This window comes from Rhamphochromis sp. 'chilingali', assembly GCF_963969265.1.
Source record: "Rhamphochromis sp. 'chilingali' genome assembly, chromosome: 12".
In the NCBI taxonomy this organism is placed as follows: domain Eukaryota; kingdom Metazoa; phylum Chordata; class Actinopteri; order Cichliformes; family Cichlidae; genus Rhamphochromis; species Rhamphochromis sp. 'chilingali'.
This window is the reverse complement of record NC_137939.1, coordinates 11805392-11828601: the sequence shown is the minus strand read 5'-3', so window position 1 is coordinate 11828601 and position 23210 is coordinate 11805392. Positions and strand designations below refer to the sequence as shown.

The window sequence follows — 23210 nt, the reverse complement described above, 5'->3', positions numbered from 1 at the left end:
CACAAAAATGTACAAAGACATGTAAAACTAAGGATATACACCTACATTAAAGCCAAAAAGAGGTGCAAGTAATGAAAAAGATATTTTAAAAGAATCAAAGGATCATCATACAATCACTAAACACCAAGTAGTCCCATCTTAAATCGCATGAAATAGTTTTATTTTTGTCCAATCGCAGATTCACTCATTTATGTTGGTACAATAACAAACATGTAAAAACGGTGGAGCCTGGCAGTTTGCAAGATGATAATGATTCTCTTCTTTCTTATATCAGGACTGAAGAAAAACAGTACCAACAGTTCTGCCGTTACGCCCACATGATGATTAGGAATTTTCAAAGCCACTTGACTGTAAACAACAGAGCACTGTACCACTGCTAGAACTCTGGATAGCTAATATTAAAAAGAAAGTGGCTCATGGTTTGGCTGATATGCTGACCAGATCTTTTCTTGGAGTTCATTTCATAAGTTAATCCAGTTATTAAAAACAATCTTTCTGATTATCAAAATTGTCCAATTATTATTGAACCTACAGTGGCTGCAAAAGTATTCGGCCCCCTTGAACCTTCCCACATTTTTTCACATTACAGCCACAAACATGAATCATTTTTATTGGAATTCCACATGAAAGGCCAACACAAAGTGGTGTACACGTGAGAAGTGGAATGAAAATCATACATGATTCCAAACATTTTTTACAAATGAATAACTGAAAAGTGGGGTGTGCGTAATTATTCAGCCCCCTGAGTCAATACTTTGTAGAACCACCTTTTGCTGCAGTTACAGCTGCCAGGCTTTAAGGGTATGTCTCTACCAGCTTTGCACATCTAGAGACTGATGTCCTTGCCCATTCTTCTTTGCAAAACAGCTCCAGCTCAGTCAGATAAGATGGACAGCGTTTGTGAACAGCAGTTTTCAGATCTTGCCACAGATTCTCGATTGGATTTAGATCTGGACTTTGACTGGGCCATTCTAACACATGGATATGTTTTATTTTAAACCATTCAATTGTTGCCTTGGCTTTATGTTTAGGGTCATTGTCCTGCTGGAAGGTGAACCTCCGCCCCAGTCTCAAGTCTTTTGCAGACTCCAAGAGGTTTTCTTCCAAGATTGCCCTGTATTTGGCTCCATCCATCTTCCCATCAACTCTGACCAGCTTCCCTGTAGCTTCCCTTTTAGTATTCAAATTGTATCAATTTAAAAGTTCTAGGTGACTTCCTTCTCGAGTTATCGCATTCACAAAGCTGGCCTGTTCAGGCTGCCACCCACCCAGCAGGGTGACGACAATATCCTATCAGCCTTTTTGGCTGAGGGGTAACAAAAGAACAAAAAATTAAACTCTAAAGTGGCCTGGCTTTTTGGTGATGAGAGAGAGCATGATCCTTGAATAAATTGTAGACATTTTCCTCCTCAGAGGTTAATTTGTATGCAAACCTCGCGGAGGAAAAGAAATCAGACTTTATTACCGGACTCAATCAAATCTAATTAGGAAGCTATCCATTTGAGCCTTCCTGATTTCCATCCCTTTACTTGCCAGGTGCTCGATCTAATTCCTTAGTCTAAAAATACTGAAAACAAAGAGGACATTATTATGTAGTATTTGATTTAAAAATACTTTGGCTTTTACCTCTCTATTTAAAAATTTGAATCCTTCATGTGACTGATGCTAGCCAAACCAACAACTGCTACCACTACATGCACTGATGGAAAATGACACTGACTGACGGAGACTTTGTCTTGCCTTTGCGTCCAAACAACTGTTCATTTGTGGGGCAGCCAAAATGCAATCAATGCTCCCTGAAAGAAAGACCCTAACTATCGAGCATTATTGGTTTTGTTTTGGGGGGTTTCTCCATTGTGAAGATGAGAACACTACTTAAAAATAAACATTTCCCATACAAAGGACATTTGAAAAATTAAATGGATCTAAACAACCAAGATGAGCTAATTTCATAGGAAAATGTGTCAGACAGTAGGCAATGCTGCGTAAAGCCTAAACTGAAAACAGGAAACAAAAGTAATTTCTGTATTAAGATGTACTAAGAAAGAAAAATATGAATATAAAGCACTTGCAAATGGCACAGTAATTAACACTTGAAACCATAAAAGTTTGGAATTCAAGCAACACCAACAATGTTTATTGTCAGATCAAATACCTGCCCTTTATAAAAGTAGAATATTTAACAGGGCCATCCTAATAGTAGAAAATACTATTAACATGGCCAAATTTTGGACCATGAACTAATTTGTTTGTTTTGTCTTTCTACAAACCAACAGTCCCCTTCACAGACCAGCCACAGGAAAACATGAAATGATTGACACTGAAAGCTATTTTTACAACTCTACATTTTTTTATAGCAACATGATTGAATGTCAGAAAAAAAACTAACATTGTACTACTGAATCTTGACATCAGATGTTGACAAAGACAAGGGAAGAGGGTTTGTCTGAATAGCCACTTAGAAAAAGAACGACCCGTTACAAATGAAATATTCAAATAAACAGCGGGGAGGGAAAAAAGGGATTTGAATTACTGCGTAGACCTCATTAGTCTGACTTCAAAGCCAAACAATAACACTACTATTGATAATATTTTGATAGACAATATAGAAACTGAAAGTCAAACTTGTAATACATACAGAATATAAATCTTTCAGCATTGCACAATGGAAGTGATGACCAGCATGGCAAAATTAAACAAGGTCTTCTCATTCTCTGTGTTTGTTAAGCACCAGTGGTTGAGGTAAGCAAGGACGCAAACAAAGTGATTACATCATTCACCAGTTTTGTTCCGGACTGTCCTGAGACATGTATACTTCAACTCATCCTTGACACCATCTGACTAGCCTATTGTCTCTGTTGTTTCTCCAAAAACATCAGGACAAAAGGGCGGTTGTTCCATCACCAAGCAGATGTTGCACCATAGGGAAACACTTAGTGTCCCTTGACTTTGAAACAATTTATCTGAAAAGACAAAATTCTGCTCTATCGCTGTAAAGCTGAGGAGAAAGTTCAGTGATCACGAATGCAGCACTTGAAAAGAGGAAAGAAATATTTAATACTGGTTATTTAACAAATGCATAACTTTAGATGACATTTGAATGTTGTTTTTCTCTCTCCCAAAGCAAGTTAGGCGTGTGAGGGGGTCACTGAGGCATCGCCCAGAGAAACCATTGCGCCTATGTTTACGCCACATTATCACTACATTGGGACAATGATGCAGTATGCCTTCTCCTGGGTTTCTCACCTTCAGGTCAAAAGGCCAACAGAACGAGGCGTCTCCGGTGGCCCAAAACAGGCAAAAAAAAGCCTGACAGTTACCTCATTGGAATGCTGCTGTTGCTATGTAGACAAAGATATTTGTAAACATTGTTTTCTGCTGAACTACAAATTCAATTTTAATATATTTCCAATTAAATACGCCAGGTCTTCTACTTTTTTCTGTTCAGTTCAACTGAAACCAACTCATGCTGTAATTGATTTTTGTCCTAAACAATGGAAACAAGCATCGGGGGACAGTGATCTCATTTAAAGAGAAGGATTACACAACTTCTAAACAGCTAACTATTTATATACTTCATATGTACGCAAGTATGTACACAAAATCAGTATACGTTTAAGTAAGGAATCTATTATGAATAACAGATATGGTATTAATTATAGCCTATATAGCAAGTGGCATTTTTGGCTTTTTTTTTTACTCACTTGTATACCCAAAAGCCAAAAACACATAATAATTGGCAAAAGATGAAAGAAGGGAATCTCTATACATTGGCACAAGTGGTTTTTGTTTTCTGACCTGCACCACAACTGTTTTACATTCCAGTGTCATGAAATGCTTCTCTGAAGCAATGCCACAAGGCCAACTGTGCATACACAAAGTACTATTCTTCCTAATCTAGCTTCGATCCCTCCAGTACTGTTTATCCTACTGGTTTTTGGGGTGGGTGAGCAGACAGCCACTGCCTGGCCTGCATCCGCTGTACGACAGCAGACGCCACCTGGTAGCCATCACTGGCTTAAGGCAGGGACCTCTTGATGGTCTGCCAGGGAATGAAGTCTGCCACTCTCGGAGCTGGAGGATACCCTGGTGCATACAGTGCCGCTCATTATGGAAAATATGGAAGAGTTTATTTTACTCCTATACGTGACCGGAGTTGGAGATCATTATCCACTGCATTATTTTGAAATTCAAATCTAGCTATAGCTCAGCTGCTTGCATTAAGTGTCCAGACATACCATTCATCTCGTGATTTTATAGCAGCTGCACTGTCAGAGTTGTCATTTCAATTTCTTTGCCATTTTTAGATTGTACTACTAATTAAAGTAGACTGTAAGGAAACACTAAGAAGTACTAAATATTAATAAAAGAGTGAAGAAAAAGTACTATTAAAGCAAATTGAACCTGCACTGGTGGATCTTAAAAGCTAAGATCAGAAATTATTTTTAGGGCATGTCTGATGATTGTTTTGTTAAAGACAACCTAGAGTGTGGAGCATACCCTAACTCTTATGATTTTCTCGACTCTCTGTGTTAACCTCCTAATCTATGCTTTCAGCTGTATACCAAGGCCTCAGCTATGGAGCATCAATATGAAGTCTGTTTTCAAATCTATAAATTTGGTCACAGACCCAATATTGATTAAACGTTTGTAGGGTTAAAACAAAGATATGATCCACTACAATATTTCAACATAATAAAAAAATAAAATAAAGTTTTTAAAAAAAAAACTATTTTGACAGGAACATTCGAGTATCTCAAGCAAATTAAATACTTTCAAAATGGGCCAAACTCAAATCAAAATGTGGAGCTTCTGTGCTGACAGAGCTGACAAGTGGAAGGGGTTCGTAAAGATTATGCAATTCAAGGTTTTGAGATAGACGCTCTGGAATCCACTGGCTCGTGCTTTCACCTCCTGCCTTTCCTGTAACTGAACACAGAGTGCTCTGCTGACAGCTTGGACCCTGTGGTCAATGTTTAACTGCAAACTGTTCTTCCAGTGTATGTAGGGACACAAAAAGCATCTGTGAGCATGTTATGACACCCACGTACTTCTCACTCATCAAAGTCAGATCACTGCTGCAATTAGCACAGCAGGGTGTCCAACTCTTCTTAAACACCAAAGGCAAAATATCTGCTTGACGGAATAGACAGGCTTCCCACAGTAGTTATATAAAGTGAACAGCTCTAATAGAGTAGAGGCTTAGAGGCTTGCATTTTTTACAGAGACCCTAGAGAGACATGGTTAAAGGGGAAGTGTTAGAAAAGGGTAAATGTTAAAAAGAAAGAAAAAAAGAAAGAAACAAAAGCCTCCAGCTGGATTTTCATTACTAACCCTGAATGACAAAGTCCAGGACCGAAGGAAAGTGATGCACTGCTGGAGTGAGAAATGACTCATGGAGCAGTTAGGGCAATGAGAAAATACAGGGAGGCAAATTATCCTAATTTTTCCAAAAGAGACTGACGCACATAAGTGTCTTAGGCTTAACATTTACATGGAGGTCAAGAGGCACTATGCATCATCAAATGCCATACTAGAAAGAAAAACAGAAACAAAAACAGAGCCACAGTGTTGCATTTAAAACAAATTGAATTTAACTATAACTACAGCACAAGTATGTGGTAGCTCAATTTAACCACAATGTTCTAATCTCTAACTATGTTGACCATTTTATACTGAAAGCAATCAGTGACACCAGTGACTGATATACAAAAAACTACTACAAAAATAATAGTTACAGAAAGTCGTTATTATTTATAAATGGGTGAAATTAAGAGAAAGATCATGTCTAGCATCTAATGAGTTCAGAATTTATGCAAAATTTTAAAACGTGCAGCAACTAAACATGAAGGCAGTCTAATATCTCATTACTCTTCTATAAAGTGCCTTATTGCTCCCACGTGTTCCTTAAAAATCAAAGAAAGGCAGCAAACTAAAAGTACAAATCGATATTCAACAGCAACATTGGGAGAATAGAAAAGAACAACCTAAAGAGAAAAATGCAAAGTTTTCTAAAAAGCAGACAAAAAATACTGAGGTAAGAGAATGCCTGGGAAAAATAGTCAAAAAACATACATCACCCTTTGACACGTGAGAGCAACAGATGATCACCTGACAATTATATCATATTTTGGAATTTGAAGAAAGGTTTTAAAAAAAATTTTATTTGTGGTCCAAACCACAGTCCCGCGTGATAACAAAGTTGACAATGAGCAGAATGAGCTAAACTGTTTCCTTATTTGATCGTCTGACCAAAAGAGAACTGGGAAAGGACACACGCCAAACATTTGGAGGCTTTCTGTGTCCCTCCTGAAGCAAGAAACGTTTTCAGTGTGGTGGTGCGAGATTATGTAATAAAACCTCGCACCGCCACAAAGTGTCACATCTCATTTTAGCTCCATGTTTGTAATATTCCATTCACTCTATCTGCACCACAATTTGCAGCTTTATGCTTCCAGACTTTACAATTTATAAAATAGGAATTGGTCTTTGGTATCAAGTAAATCTTCTGCCTGTCTGCGCTCTGTTTGCAATGCTAATGTCCAGACATGGAGACAGCATTAAGTCTGGGATCCCTAAACTTTGTTTTCCCCAATATATAGGTATGTTCTTCATTTACATGAAAATTTAAATAAAATAAAATCAACAGACCATCATTCTTAAGCATCATTGAGTCAAATAGTAGCACTTCAGCACTGATTTATTGCAGCACTCTACTTAGAGGTAGATGCCCAGATAATAAAATTATAATTTCCCTTTATAATTAAATTTAAGGCAAACACAAGGGTCCTTAGATGTACAAAAATTGTACTTTAACATTGGTAAAGTATGATTATTAGCTGATGAACTTGTATGTCTTTTCCAGACGGTTCACTCCAGTCCATGTGGGGAAGGAAAAAGCCATAAAGTTCAAAGTAAGAACTCTCAGAAATGTCTCAGTTATTACAGCTCCTTCTATTTCAGCATAAAACACTTAATTTCTTTTGCCTGGTAATTATCATACATAACTATCACAGAAGGCATGCCTCATATACTATCTTAATGCCCATGAGCACGATCTGGCACCTCAAGAAACCCCACAAATACCCTTGAGGCTGCTTCCCAACACCTGTGTGTCCTGTAGGTTGGCAGGGATGGCAGCACATCAGGGAAGAGAGAGAAATTCCACAGAAACGGGACATAAAAGCGCCTCCCTGAGAGGCATTATTTTCAGCCCCATCCAGTGACTGGAATGTTAGAAATTTTAAAAGACAAACCAGAAGCAGGAGTTTTGCAAACACTGTTATTAAGTCAGGCAAACACACCTCATTCAGCAGCAGGCTGTATCTAGTGGTTCAACCCGCAAAGCACGGGTAAGACTCGCCGGGTAAAGAGTTTGTACCCTCCACAAATGCACTGAAAATCCAACTCCCAACTGTAATGCTCATGTTAAGGTGTGCAATACTGTGACATCATCACAACCCAAAACTCGTTATACTCACGCATGATGCATTCAATTTGTTGTCTTCAACAACAGGTATCAAAGAAAAAAATCAAAAGGAAAAAATAAATAAATCCCTCTTTCCTGAAGAACTGATAGCGACAAGCATAAACTGTAATCCTCCACTCATCCCTGGCAAGTCGCAACACTGCCTCTCCCTAAGCCCTGTTCTGCCAGAGGTTTCTTCCTGTTAAAAGGAGGTTTTTCCCTCCCACTGTTGCCAAGTGCTTATTCTTAGAGGCTCATCTTATTGTCTGGGTTTTCTCTCTATTATTGTAAAGATAAAGCATCTTAAGGCGACCATCGTAGTGATTTGGCGCTACATAAATAAAATTTAATTCAACTAAATTAATCCCTTAGGTAATTAACCCACATGCTACACAGTATGCATCTACTTGACACCAGACTTTAACTGAGCTGAAATATGCTTTTAATTATTGTTTCTAATTTAATACAGAAACCTAATCCAGACTGCATGTTTGACTGATTGTAATGTTTCCTGTACTTTCTAATGCTTGATGAGTTTCCATATCTACAAGTTGAAAACATACCTAAAGGCATGGAATTGATTAGTGAAGTGAAAACACAAGCACGCTGCCCCTTCTGCTGATGATAAAAGCCATAACAGTATGACTTCATCTTTTTGTTCTGTTGTTCTTTGGTGGGTACACCATCTAAACTTATTTAAGAAATACGCTGCATATGTGATGGCAAAATGTTAAGCATTTACACATGTAGACAAAATACTCCCACTATTCCACCTGCCTTATCCTAAACATTTCTTCCAGCTTTTACTACAAACTGTAGTTGATCAGATTTTATCCTGAAGGTTTTCCCCTGTATCAACACGCCTTTGAAATCTGACACTGAAACCCGCTTGGCATTAACATCTGCCATGTGCCAAAAAGGGTAGCACGAACAGAACACTTAACCTACAATTAAGAATGCTTAGTGACTTCAACCCTCAAGGATATCGTAAAAACTGTCATTAACATAAAGTGTTTTAAATGTGGGGAAGAAATTACCTACAGATGTACTAACGTTTAAAACAAGTATTCAAATGTTTTAATCTCATTAGTGTATATAGCTGAATAAATTAAAATCAAATGTAGTTAAATCTTTTAAACAGTCTGCATTTCCAGTTAAGCGCCGCAGGTTCAGACAGTAGCGTTGTTTGTTTGCCCAGGTCCTTATGTGGTTCTTCCAGGCAAAGGGAATAAAAAAATGACTTCCCAGAAACATTTAACACCTGACAAAGCAAGTGTGGCAAAGCTTCCCCAGTATGAGTGAAAGTAAGATGAGGGGTGAAGTAGAAGGGTGCAGGGGGGAGGAGGAACGTGAAAGGTCCTCCACCCTGAAGGTTGGAGAGGGTCAGTGAAAGGGGGGAGAGGGGGAGGACCCATACAATATTTAAGATGCTCAAGCAGAGGAGGGCTTCACTGAGGTAATACGACAGCCTGAGTGAGCAAGTGGTCAAAGGAGAGCTCCAACTCAACTGGACAAAACTTCAGATAGCTGCAGTGAGCTTGCATCTTTTTCGTATTCCAAGAGAGAACCATTTACAGAGAGAGATTCTTTTTTAGCGGCAACCAATCAAAACACCCAGAGGCTGCGAGAAGATCCAGAACTTTGACTTTTAAAAATGGCAAAAATCTATTTGAGTATAGTTGTTTTAGAGGTTGCACTGCTCTTGCTTGCAGAGACATGGGCTCAAAATCTCAGGAAGAGACAGGCGCTTCCAAAGCCTTCCAAGGGTCAGTGCTGCGACGAGGTACGCTCTCTCAAAGTTCAAGTGGCCAATCTCACCAGCCTCTTTGAGGAGCTGAGTCGCAAGCAGGAGACAGACATGAAGAAACTTGTGAAGCAAATACTAGATCTGGACCAGCAGAGCCGACAGCAAGACGTCCGAGTCACAGAGGCAGAGAGCAAGTACTCTGAGATCAACAACCGTGTGGAGATCATGCAGCTGCAAACCGCACAGTCTGCTCCTAAGACTTCATCGGGTGAGTATTAACACTCCATCATCTGGAGAGTTTGACCATACTGTCTCTATACCCTAAAACAGATGCTATGAAAACGCTCATTCTTGCTCTTATTTCTTGTTTCAAATACCAAATTTTAAACAGACACCTTTCACCTCTCAACATTTCCAGACAGTATAAGTTTGGTTTTGAATAGTATCATTTTAATATATCATAAAAGCTTCTTTTAATTGGGAAGGGTGCTCATATTTAAAAGTAGACAAAACAAAGTCACTTCACTATAAACTATTCTGCACACATTATCATCATGTATTTATTTTTGCTGCAAAACACTATAATCAGCCTTTCAGGATCTGAGACACCTGCTGTGAATTAGTCGTGAGGGAAATTACAGTGCCGCACTTCTCTGAGCTGCCCCACAGTACTAAAAACCAATCATTTAGAGCTGCACAATCCCATCTGCAGGGTTGTCAGTAATGAGCTCCATCAAAGCCACATCATATCCACCGTTCAATTCGACTTCAACACACCACTAATCAGCACTGGCTGCCGCGGAGCAGTTAACCAGGCATTACGTCGTTTATTATTTCACGTTTTACTGTGTGGTCTAAAGGGACCGCATTCATGTCATTGGCAGAGAGAACACACAGACCTTTGTAAAGTAAACAAGAGAACAGAACAGGAAGGGCTGCAGTGATTAGAAGTGGAAGGTTTCCATATCTTTAAGTTTTGGCTTCTTTGCTCCACCGTAATCTTAAAGGCATCACTATACTGGGACAGGAGTAAAAGGTGCAGCTATGAAAAACTCTCAGCATGCTGTGCATGTCTCATTCTTCTTTGATCTATTTTTCTTTTGGGGCGTGGGGCGAAAAAGAAAAGTCTCTTTTTTTCTCTGTCCAATTCCTCAGATACCCTGAAAACTGTAATTTATAGGTATCACATGTTTTAAAAACTATGAAAGCTCATGGATCTGCATATGGTTTTAGCATAACTTGGGATATTCCTTTTTCCAGAAGCCATATATGACTGTGCATCACTCTACAGCAAGAACTACAAGATCTCTGGCGAGTACAAGCTGCCTAAAGATGAGTTTCTGGGAACACCTGAATTCACCGTAAGTTTCAGCACTCTTGCATGTGGGTTGTTTTTTCTTTCTTTTTTTTTGGGAGGGGGGGTGGGTTATCAGAGGCTTTTTTCAGCTTTTTGAAAAGCCAGCTAAATTACAGGCTTTGTTTTTTCCCAGCTCTTCTGTGATATGGAGACAAATGGAGGTGGCTGGACTGTGATTCAGAGGCGAAGTGTTGGCCTCACATCCTTTAACCGTGACTGGAAGCAGTACAAACAAGGATTTGGATCCATCCGTGGAGACTTCTGGCTGGGCAATGACAACATCTTCCGCCTAACAAGGCAGCCAAGTACACTTAGGATTGATATGGAGGTAAGTGTTGGGACCATCACGCAGGAGAGCAAGAATACATAAACCATGTAAAAGCCACTTCATGGCTAAAAGCAAGAGGGCATAAAAATCACTTTACACCATACTTGAACTAGCAATAAATCAAACTAATTCGAAAAGACATTAGACAGACCACAAAAGCAAATATTCTGTTTCTGTCACTGTCATTCTCTAAATTGTGTTATATGTTTTCCAATGCAGGACTGGGAAGGAGAAAAACGCTATGCCGAGTATGGCTTTTTCACAGTCAGTAATGAGCTCAACAGCTACAAGCTCTTCCTTGCCAACTACAGTGGAAATGCTGGAGACTCTCTGCGGTACCACAACAACACCAACTTCAGCACCATGAACAAAGACAATGACAAATGTTTGGATGACTGTGCAGCCCGACGCAAAGGTAAGACATATGAGAAAATCTTACAAAACCAATCCAGTCGTCTACAGCAGATAAGAAAGGCTGTTATGTGCTGCCATTAATCCAATTCTTACTTCCAGGTGGGTACTGGTACAACTGCTGCACTGACTCAAATTTGAACGGTGTTTATTATCGCTACGGTAACCACATAAAGAACCAAGATAAGAACCAAGATGGGATCACTTGGTACGGCTGGCATGGACCCACCTACTCCCTCAAGAAGGTGGAGATGAAGGTCCGACCAGTTAATTTTTAGTCATAAGTGTTTCGGCTGTTTTTTCTGGATCAAGATCATACGCATGAATAAAGAGAGTTCTCAATAATACCCGTTTAACTGTTCTACCAAACTGTGGCTTTTCCTGGACTGCGAACGAAGTGATAAGGTTGTTTGTAATGGTTTGGCTCGATTTCAGTCAGATGAATGTGTAATGTTTTTCTCATGTTTTGATTGTAAATTGTAGTTAATTGTGTGTATTTATCAGATATAAGATATTTTATTTTTTAAAAGCTTTCCTAGATGCCTTTTCAACACTCCCCCCTGTGGGTAACTGGAATTTTATTCTTTCAGTCATTTGTCTTGAATGCACTTGGGATGTATTTTCAGTTATAACAAGCAAGGACCATTGGAAACTTCTAATTCATCTATAAATCTTTAAAGACTGCCAGACTACCATTTGTTTGTGAGCTGTTGTGAGGGATTGGTCCTATCAATGATGCTCCATTTCTTTTTCTTCATTCACTTCAAACAATAAACCTTCATGATGAAAATGTGTGATTTGTAAAATGTGTACAGTTCTGTAATTATGTTCTTTTATGTGGTAGAAAATAAAAAATATTTTTTAAACATAGAATTCCATGTCAGCCTATTCATTCCTTCACTCAGCAAACAGCATAGGTATTCTGACAAACTCGAAGAAGTCGAGTCGAGTCAAGGTCTTATGTCCACTCGTGTCCAATAATGGCTACATATTTGCCTTGAGCCACCGACCTCTGACTTCTGACATCCCAGCTAGAGGTCCCATGCCACCTAACCCAAACAGATGAAAGAAGACTACACAACTACACACCCACACTCCATTTAGTTAAATGCCTTTAGCTTTCTTACCATGACAACAATAACATCATTTGGTTAGGATAACAAAGATTTTTTTGGATTATACCGACTGAGAGCTAGCACGGCCTACACAGGCTCAGTCTTGTGATTACTCAGAATCATAACAATAGCATGACAGATTCCTTTAACAAGGTGAAATATTCGTCAGGGTAAACATCTAATTAAACCTGGACATTTATCTTTTCCCTTCAAATGAAATGGCCATACTAGAATAAAGGTCGCTTAAAACAAACAAGGTCTATCTATTTTAAGGGTTAGAATGTGTTTAAGCATGTGGCTCCACCACAAAAGATAACCTTAAACAGTGGTGAACTATACCACAATAAGAGGCCAGTTACTATTGACATAAACATTGTTGCTCTAGGAGGAATTCTAATGTTTAGCACGTTCTATTTAAGAAAGTCGCTTCAATAAATAGATTTTTTTCCTATTTTCCTAGGGGATTTAAACTTCAGTGACAGGTCTGCCAAAAGTGTTGTTTAATATTTAATGAAGACAGCTCGTTCAGCAAGATTTCACTCGATTTTTTCTATTTATTTTTTACCTGAAATGCAGATTTTATGTTAAGGTAGAACTACAGGCATTTCATTGTGTACTTCTCAATTGAAATATAGGGATTGTGCAATAAATACTACCTTTGGAAAAGCTGTGTTTTCATCTTTTGAATGTGATGGCAGTAAAATGTCTCAAAAGTTGGGGCACAGCTATGTTTACCACTGTGTAAAATCCCTCTTCTTTTAACCAGTCAAGTTTCTGGACTCTTAGGCGAGACATGTAGTCTCACTCATGTCTCACTTATAAATATCATGATGCTCCAAACTGTTTTTAATTGGTGAAAGGTGTGGACTGCAGTCAGGCCAGTTCAGCACTTGGACTCTTCAACTATGAAGCCATACTATTGTAGGATCTCCTGTATGTGGTTTAGCACTGTCTTGCTGAAATATATAAGGTCTTTCCTGAAAAATCTGTTGTCTGGATGGGAGCATATGTTGCTCTAAATCCTGTATGCACCTCTCAGTGTTGATTTGCCTTTCCAAATGTGCAAGTTGCCAGTTTCCTAAACATTATTGCGCTCCCATATCATCAGAGATGCAGGCTTTTGAATTCTAAATGAGCTTTGACCCAGAGAAGACATAGTTTCTGGATCATGTTCACATATTGTTTCTTTTCTTCATTATTGCAGCTTTAACCTGCATTTGTGGATGAGGTGGACTGTGATCACAGAGAATGATTTCTGGGCCTGAGCCCATACAGTGATTTCCATCACAGAATATTGATTTTCAGTTTTGTCCCTTGTGCACAGTTTTCTCCATGTTCTCTGGATCATTTCTACTGGAAATGATGAGATTGGGCTTTATAATTTCACATCAAGGAAGACAAATCTCAAATTGTTCTATAATTCATAGAAACTGTTTGTTTTTTGCAGATTGTTAAACCTCTGCCCATCTTTAATTCTGAGGAACTTTGCCTCTCCAAGATTCATGCCACTGACCTGTTACCAATTAAACTCATTAGCTGCAAAATATTCCCCCACCTCTTTTGCTCTAGTAACTCTTACTTTTCCAGCCTGTTGTCGCTCCCATCACAACTTTGAGACATGTTTATCAAATTAAAAACAAGCTAAGATTTTTAATCAAACAGTAAAATGTCTCAAAAGATTTGATATGTTTTCTATGTTCCATTACAAATAAAATAAGGGTTTGTGAGATTTGCAACTCACAGCATTCTGTTTTCGTGAGACTTTACATAGCATCCCGACATTCTGGAATTGGAGTTGTGCATTATACTCGATACTTTTATTACTATTGCCTTGGTTGGACCATAACCCAAGAGGGTGAAAGCGCAGGGAGAGACAACACAGGTAGATTAAAAGTTACCAACCTGAGATGATGATGACATCTCTTTATCCTAATCCAAGTCCATCAAAACTTCCCAGTGGAAGAAAAAAAAACAAAAAAACTAGACCATCTTGCAGGGGGATCAAATGCATTATCCCTGTCAATATACCTGACTCAGGGATATAATGCAGTACCATCTACAATATGACAATTATTTAAGAATTACTTCATTGTTACATGAGTACTTATTGCTCAAGAGTCACCCCAAATGTATTTGTAAACTCTAACTATTATGCTGACACAATCTGTCTGCAGAAATCCGGACAGACAAACATACCGTATAAACACCTGTCAAAGTACTCTAAACCAGTGTCATGGTTGTGCCCCCTATAAGACACACGATACGCACGCAGACTCACAAGGTAAAAACAAACCCAGCTAAGCTAAGCTACTGCAGCTGGTATTAACAAACAAAAGCCACACTGGCTGGGTATCATAAGATGATATTTTACCTAACATCGTGCAGTCTTTTGTGCATCTCAACAACATGCTACGTTTTATTCAAGACTCAATTTCCAAGCATTTCCATGGTACCCATAACACTAAGGCTACAGAAAAATTACCAACACATGGTTTAGATGCAACAATGCCTGGCCCCTACTGTTACAACTATGACAGATCAACCAAATGTATATGTATTAGCACTTATTAAGCACTTATCTCCAAGATACACAGCTTTCTTTTACCCCATTCTACCAAATAATGACAAATTCAATATTTTTTAATACATAATATTAACAAATCCGAAACAAAGACTATCACATGATTCACATATATTAACACTGCATGATAGACTTCTACAAATAAATGCAAATTGCTAAATTAGCAGCATTCCTCTCTTGTTAGGAATAAAGGGGAAAATGTGACAAGTTTCCTGGCTATATTCGATACTTCTGTGCCTACTAAGAACATAGTCAAACCACAAATTAATTCTGTGGATTTTCTAAAAATCCCTCACACATCATTTGTAGCGGTCACAGATGTATTACCATAAACTAACTATTTTAACTGAATATCCATATGAAAGAATGAAATGATCAGTTCCAATGTCACTTACAAACACAATGACTCAGGCACCGAAACGGCTATGACAAAACTCCTTGTCATCAAAAAGTATGCATCAGATATGAAACATATTTTTCCCCTAATACAGCCGCGACTCAGTAAAAAGAGGTTTTCGCAGTGCTTTCTGCACACTAGCGTCTAGATCTTTTATGGGAAATCCTGGAGAGGTGAGAACCAGATGGGGATATTGAAAACACCAGAGTGCCGGCTTCCATCATTCATCATGATCAAGGCTTCTGAGAAATTGAAAACAGGCCCCAGAGAAACACAAGTCCAGACACTCACAGATGAAAAGGAGGCAAGCTTCCAATTAGATGCCTGCAAAACAGATTTTTCCATGCAATGCCAAAGGCGTAGAAATAAAGAAAGATGAGAAAAGGGGATGGAAAAGTTGACAGAAGATATCAAAGGCTTGTGGGAGAGGAGGATATGCTTAATATATTTTTTCTTTATTTATTAGATTGAAAAACTGACTCCTCGAGGGTGGTGTAATGTTTGTTCTAAGCAATAACCTACTGGGCTGAGGACCTGTTAAATTACACAAACAAAAAAGTTAAGTGGACCATGACATGCTTTTTTAATTACCCTATTCAGGTAAGCTGTGGCTGTTATTCATAAAAATAACACATTCATTTCTGAGCTTTTTCACACCTCCTACCTGATAAGAGACTCCAGGATAAGGGGGGTTGGTCCCTTCTGAAACTCCAGCTCTTTGTAATGCAGTGCCTTGGCATAGGCACGGCATTTGGCAGCTCTCTCACCGAGCAGCACAATGCCGTTATCGTCTCTGAGGGGCAGAGGGCCCTGGAAAAGGAAATTGTACATAATAAATAACTCTAAATGACAATCATTCCACTGGCTCTGCTTATCTAACTATGAAGAATACATCATTCTTCGACGGTGGGCTCGTTGCCGAGGAGCATATTGAAACTGAAATCACAGCCCAACCACAACATTCACAGTCCTTAATGTAACAGCATCATTATTATTATGCCAAGTTTAAAGTTCCTATTTTATCAAAAGGTTAACACATTTCCGTGTTTCTGGAGTTAATCTTTTTCTTACTGTTATATAATGCTGCATGCGACTGTGCAAATAAGTAGATGAACAAATAACAGCATAATAACAGATGTCTCCACATCTATATCTGCTGCAGTGCTTATCTTTTCTGGAAGAGACATAAACTGATAAAAAGCGAATTAAATTTTGTGATGTTGATGGCAGAAATAATTAAGTTAACCAAATAAAATATCTGTATTATTTTCACAATGAAAATTAAGTTCTAAAATGCTGTGAGAAGAATATTATCTCAACATCATAAACACATGTGCAGTGGGACTGCAAAAGCATTTATTTTTCACACTTTGTGTTGTGGATTAATTTAAAACAGATGAATTTCCATTTATACTTCTCAATTTAGACCGATATACACTGACGCTATAAACATTTAAAATCAAATTAAGAATACGACTAATTATTTGAGCAAGAGTTAAAAACATTAAACCTACTTTGATTTTTGAGAGACATTTTTATTACAATCTTTAACAAAGCAAAACCTGATTGATGAAGAAAAAAATACTCTGGCTAATATAAAAACTTTGAGGATTAGAATTTAGTTTTGAAAATGCTGTTTGAGAGTCCGTTCACATCTGCAGGGACACTAAAAACATGTATGTCTAAACAATAGCACAGCTATTAGTTTAATTAGGTTATCAGGTCACTGCTAACCTTATCGCTGTGCTCCATGAACTCTGCCAAGTTGAGCAAAGTCTGTGTGACCTCAGCAATATCTTGAGATGTGAGTGCCAACTCAATGCTGCGGATCAGCTCATCCTGCTGGTCCTCACTCAGCTCAGACCAACATGAGAGGAAAGCTGCATTGAACAAGTCTCTGGGGTCAACAAAAACAACATATTGCCATTAAAACAACATTAAAATATTCAAGTATTTTGCAGTAGCGAGATCATTCTAAAAGTTGTAAAAATGATCACAGAATAAACAGGTATTTGTGATTTTACACAGCTTTTTTTTTTTTTTTTAGCATTTTAGTAACTCTGCTTTTCATACAGCTACATACAGTCACCTTTGACATTGTCAAGTTTGACCAGTTTTGCACTACTGATAACTGAGAATGTTTTGGCAGTAGTGACTGCCCAAAACTCTATGCAAAGACAGAGCTTCAGATTTTATGTACATGCTTCATAAGGAATTATGTTTGCATTTACCTGGCAAGAGGGATGTAGGTCTGAGCCAGTGACCAGCACGAGCGCAGAGCTGGGGAGGATGACTCTTTGAGCAGGACAACACTCAAGCGCCTCAGCCACTCCAGCCAATCATCTTTGGACACCTTCCTGGCAGCTCCCCAAGCCTTTCCAGTGTCAGAAATCATCAATTTCAGAACAAATATGTGGACGCAAAGTTTTCACATGTAATGTGTATGGGATAATCTGACTATAATGTAAACTGTGAGATTTTTTTTATTATTATCTTGATGATGGTAGTGAAGAGCGCTGTGTAATTTATCGGTCCACAGGCCAGTCTGATACCACTCTGTAAACTATCATCAAATCAGCAGGTAATCCTTTGTTTTCTGCAGTCAAATATATGCACTGATTGTGGTGTTCTGCTCATATGACGACGTTGTTCCATTAATTTATCACCAGTTTGTTGACTCATACATCCTGACCACAATTGAACTACGGCTTTCAGCACTGCTTGCTGTACACAAATGAAACACCTGCAACACTGCCACCGATATAAACATTGGACGTGTGCGTGTCTTTAATCATGGGGGGAAAAAAATGCCAACTGTTCCTTCCAACCTTCTGGAGTGCAGTAGTGCTGACGTGGAGCTTCTTCATAGGCCCCGCCTCTACTGGTCCGCTGACCAAAGCGTCACCTTGGTTACCACGAACCTGGCGATGCTGGAAAATTAGAGGGTCTTCTTCCTCCTCTGCCAGAGTATAGCCCTGATAGGCACAAAAACAAACATAAACAAACACATGCAGGCCACACACATGCGGGCCACACACATTCAAACTGTTGAGCTGGGCCCCAAAACACGTTTTATGAAAGTAGAAGTGCATTTCCTTCCTGAGGGACTGTTGATAAACAAGACATGGTAATGACTTGCTTATGGTGCACTGAATATGAAATGTTTATTTATACTTATGTAATTTATTGCCAGACCACCTTGTGCCCTGTGAGGTTATGAAATAAAAGACTGGCAGCTCACAGATAATCTACGAGACATGTGTGAAAAATGTGTAGTAATAATCTGGATTTACTGGCGAGCCATACCTTGACAATCCGACATATGAGTATGTCGTAACGCTGGTGGTTGATCCTGTGCTTTAGCATCACTTTATTCACCATGGGGATGAAGATCTGGTACTGAAAATAAGAGGAGAGAGGAAGGATAAACATAAGGGTGTATGTGTGTCTGGAGACCGCTTTCCCTTCACCATAAAGTAAATAACTGGGTGTCTTGCACTTGTTTCTAACCTTCATGAACCTCAGATCAAAAGCTTCCCCTACACATTAACGACACGGGGTTTGAGGGATAAGGGAGGGGAAGGCTTGAGAGGACAGGCAGGGGTAAATGTGACCTCATCCGCTCCTGTAAACACCACCCCATGCTGCGTAATGGTCAATGACATCAGCAGTCTGGCAGGAAGTAATAAAACTAGGGGGGGCAGTGCATGTGAAGCCAACAGTAGGAAGACTGGAAAAGTACAGTTAATAGTATCTACATCTAAAAGACAGCCCGGGGGACAGCTCTGGTTACCTTCTTGCCCAACTGGAATACGAGTGAGGACAGGGTGTCCATGGAAGTGGAACGCAGCTCTGGAGTGGTGTCAAGTGTCCGAACGATCGGGTGGATAATGCGTGAAGCGTAGTCTGTGAAGTCCAGGGACTCTGTCAGTCGGTCCAGTGTCTCCAAGGCAACCCTGAGCCACAGAGGAAAAACAAAGGATGCTCAGCTTTACTGAAATGTTTGTAGGACACAGACTTAGATACACAGCCTGCTCCGATAGCCAAGAAGTCATGGGAAAAATCTGACATCGCTGCCAGATGGATTCTTTAATAAAAAACATACACATAAAAATGTTTAGCTTTGTTCTTTTTTCCTCTCTTTTAACCACAGTGATGGTCTAATTTTAATTTCCCATTTCTGTGGTGACATCAGATTGATGCTAAATACATTTTTATTTGCAAAATTAAGTGAGAATGACTTTTATTATCACACTAGATTCCTCACTAAAGCTACGGGTGTAGCGTTTACTTGCGCGCCTGCAGGGGCACATCAGGGGCATCAAAGAGCTTGACAATGGGAGGCAGCAACAAGTGGAGGTAGTCATCTAGGTTGGCACCAAATAGCTGGATGGCATTGAGTAGCTGAAAAGGAGAGCACACATTCCTTAATTCCACATACTGCAGCACTTAAACATGAGTGGCTTTAATGAGCTTGTAAATGGTTTTCTTCAGGAGCTCTGAAGGGAAAGTCGAATGGCATTTTATTTCAGCAAGGTGCTGGCACACGAGCCAGCCGTCCAGGAAATCTGTGTATAGCTGTTAGCGAATAAGTGAGCATGAATCTGTGCCTTCACAGGATGCAAATCATAAAGTAAAATATGAACATTACATTAGTGGGTTTTGGGGGGGGGTTTTAAACATCAATTTTATCTTCCTTAAAATTGATGTTAAGTTTCATGACGTACCTCTGCGTGGGGCTTTTTGTCAATTTTAGATTATTAATCTACATTTCACCAATGACTGTATATCTTCTATTATTAGTGAGTACAGCCATGTTTACTGCATACAAATTCCAACATTAACTAAATGGCATTTTTTGAGAAAGCCTCACAGTGCCTTAAGGTAACAGTAAACATGGTGCTGTGTGGCGCATGTGCACACAGGCTTGGTGGCTACATGGTGGTCTTAAAGGATGACGTCTATTGAAAGCATCAAAAATACCCCAGCCCCCCAATACATACCATGACCGCCTCTGCTTTTCCCCCCACTCTCCAACCCCATGTCTAAAGTGCACACGGCGAGACAGCAGGAAGTTGAGTTGGAGGTGTACAACTGTGTGCATGTGTGAGCCTAGAAGGGTGGGGGTGGAGCTCAGGGGAGAAGGCTTCTTGAAATGATGGAAGTATGTTTTTCTTCACCTCTTCTGTAGACAAGCGGGAAATCTGATTCCCACTCCCCTCATTTCATGACCCCCATGCTGCGCTAAAGATCAGGCTCCAGACACAGACCTGAGTTACAGACAATCCAGATTGTGGGCTGCTGAATTATACTATACTACAGACTTTGAAACTAAACAGCACCAGAGAAGAGAAGACTAGATGACTGTGCTCCGCACGATTCTGTGTTTGTGGTCTCCCCGTAAATCGTGATTTAGGGTTTGAGGGAAAACCCTGACAACTACTGGCTGCCGCTGCTGAAACAGGAGAGTGTGTTACTTATAGGTCCGTGCTGTCTTTGAACTGCTGTATTACGAGCAAGTGGCTTAGACCTCAAAAGGTCCTGATGGATATTGATGGAAGCCACAAACATAAAACACCACCCCAATAAATCAACTGAAGGTTGAGCTCCTGTACTTTCAGTATGAGTGTAAAGTGATGTGAGCTTAAATTATTAAACCTAAACTAATGCTAGCAAAATAAAGTCATCTCGTCATTCTGACACAGGCCCTTTTCAGTCTAGTTAATATAGTTTCTCCACTAGATTTATGACAAGTTTTACTTTGACTCAGTGCAACTCGCAAAGAAATCTATTACAAAACACAGATTCAGGGTCATGCTACACTGAGACATTCATAATGGAGGTTTTTTTGTGGCCATTGCTAATTTTTGACACTAAACTTTCATTATTCTGTCTTACAGGATCCTTATATCTTCATGTTTTCAGATCCATTTTTTTAAGGACACAGCATGTGTTGAGCACAACTTTTAACCAGGTCATCATTATACATTTCTATGGTTTGAGCTGCTGGTAGACGTCAGCCTGAAATCTAAAAGTTAGTGTGTCGCTAAAAGAAGAGAAAACTGCAAACAGCCTGTTCAGACTGCTATTACCAAGGTATTATCAATTTCTTGTAACATTACAAGAAATGTAATGGTAAATTACTAGTTAGTGTTTCCTTGAGAGTATGAATGCGTATCAGGGAGTCTATGAAAGAAAGCTTTCTGCACTGCCCTAAAATGGTATTATTAATGAAGATTTTAGGGCTTTGATAATTATGAATATACAATAAGTGAAACAACATAATTATTCTGTCTTAATATTTCTCTCATGTTGTCTTATGCTATAAATTCTGCACAACACTTTCCTTCACTGTGGCACTCTTTTCCTATCTGATAGCAGCATAAATCACCAGAGATGCTGAAATTCATTTGGAGAAAGGTGAAGGGATCCCAAAGCCTGCTGCTGTATTTCTTCCCTGCCCCCAAGTTAAGAGAACCCTCAGCATGTAATTCCACACAGGGTTCAAATTGTGCGTGCGAGGGTGTCAGACACAAAAATGAATAGGGCCAAAGAGGGCCCTTTGTCTGTGACGGTTCTCCCTGCTGGTTTGCGTGGCTGCTCTTTAAAGCACTTGAGGGGAAGTGTGGCTGATGATAATCAGCAGCACTGGCAAAACTTTGGCCCGGTGTGCCAATCCTCCTCCAAAAAAAAGTTTCCTATAGATCAGTTGCTGGCGCGCTATCCTCTAGACATCCATTTTGCTTTTGGTTGGCATTTGGTTTTTATTACTGACGACACCACTCGTGCAATCACGCACTTCTCAAGTTTCTTTCTTCTGAAAGAAAATGTATTATTCGCTTTTGTTTATAACAAAAAACACCAATATTTAGAAAATGTCATTTCTCAAGGAGTCCAAAGGGACAAGAAATACAAATACAATGTCTTTCCAACAAATGCATGATATCTCAAGAGTTTACTTAATTATTCTGTTTACTAATTACATCACAATATCTTGCATAATACCAAACTAATCATGATCAACCAGTTAGTCTTAATAAAGCAGCTGGCTTTAACCACTGATTTTATTCAGTTACAGAGTTTAACTTTAAATCTTTTGACTTACTTCAGTTAAACTAAGCATGATCATACTTTTTTAAATTAAAAAAATCTTTCCAGCACCCTTTTTGCTTTATTATAACTGAGATTTATTAGGGTACTTTCCTGTTCTACATAAAAAGCTCACAAAGTTTATCCTCATCTGTGCTGGGCAAGTTACCCAGAACTGCGTTAGTAACTACAGCCTTCAGAAATGGCTCTTTCGGACATTACAAAAGTCACTACAGGAGAAAGTAATAATGTTACAATGATGTTACTAAAAATTAAATAATTTGTTACTGCTCAGCAGTAATCCTCAGGAATCAAAAGCCTGCTAATAACTGATACAATAATGAGCACAATGGTGAAACAGACACTTAGCAAAGTGCGGGATTAATCAACTCTGTTATATAATTAACAAGAAAAGCAATACTTCATAAGTATGACCAACATTATATTGTGATATAGAAGACCAATAGTAGTATGTAGTGATAAAACGTTAGGTTTTTTTGTTTTTTTAAGAATTTACTCTCACATTCTTAAGATGAGATCAAGATAGAGATAAAAGTTCTTAAAACATAACAGTCGTAAAGGGAGTACGTGAGACTTTTCAGAATCTTCTGAGCTTCTTAAGCAGACGAGAAAATGGCAGACATTAAGGTAGGAGAAATATTCTCCAAATACTGAGTTAGAAACGCAGTGAAGCGCTACAAATTTGATTTCCCAGGA

General features: G+C 39.0%; 2 protein-coding genes across 3 annotated transcripts in view; one reads left to right on the top strand and one right to left on the bottom strand.

Annotated features, from left to right (window-relative positions):
* The window catches only part of mtor (mechanistic target of rapamycin kinase), a 78574-nt gene that overhangs the window by 38561 nt on the left and 16803 nt on the right, over positions 1-23210 (bottom strand). For both annotated transcript variants that reach the window (XM_080900119.1, XM_080900118.1), the window contains exons 22-28: positions 19696-19808; positions 19198-19360; positions 18711-18803; positions 18233-18379; positions 17636-17778; positions 17139-17301; positions 16069-16214 (exon numbers count right to left, since the gene is read on the bottom strand). In XM_080900119.1, the coding sequence (XP_080756245.1) occupies positions 16069-16214; positions 17139-17301; positions 17636-17778; positions 18233-18379; positions 18711-18803; positions 19198-19360; positions 19696-19808 (968 nt within the window). The remainder of the gene's footprint in view (positions 1-16068; positions 16215-17138; positions 17302-17635; positions 17779-18232; positions 18380-18710; positions 18804-19197; positions 19361-19695; positions 19809-23210) is intronic.
* Positions 8909-12153, top strand: angptl7 (angiopoietin-like 7). Its single transcript, XM_080899416.1, has 5 exons — positions 8909-9483; positions 10476-10576; positions 10706-10900; positions 11120-11315; positions 11414-12153. The coding sequence occupies exons 1-5, from the start codon at positions 9123-9125 to the stop codon at positions 11587-11589; spliced, it is 1029 nt and encodes a 342-aa protein (XP_080755542.1). The 5' UTR covers positions 8909-9122; the 3' UTR covers positions 11590-12153.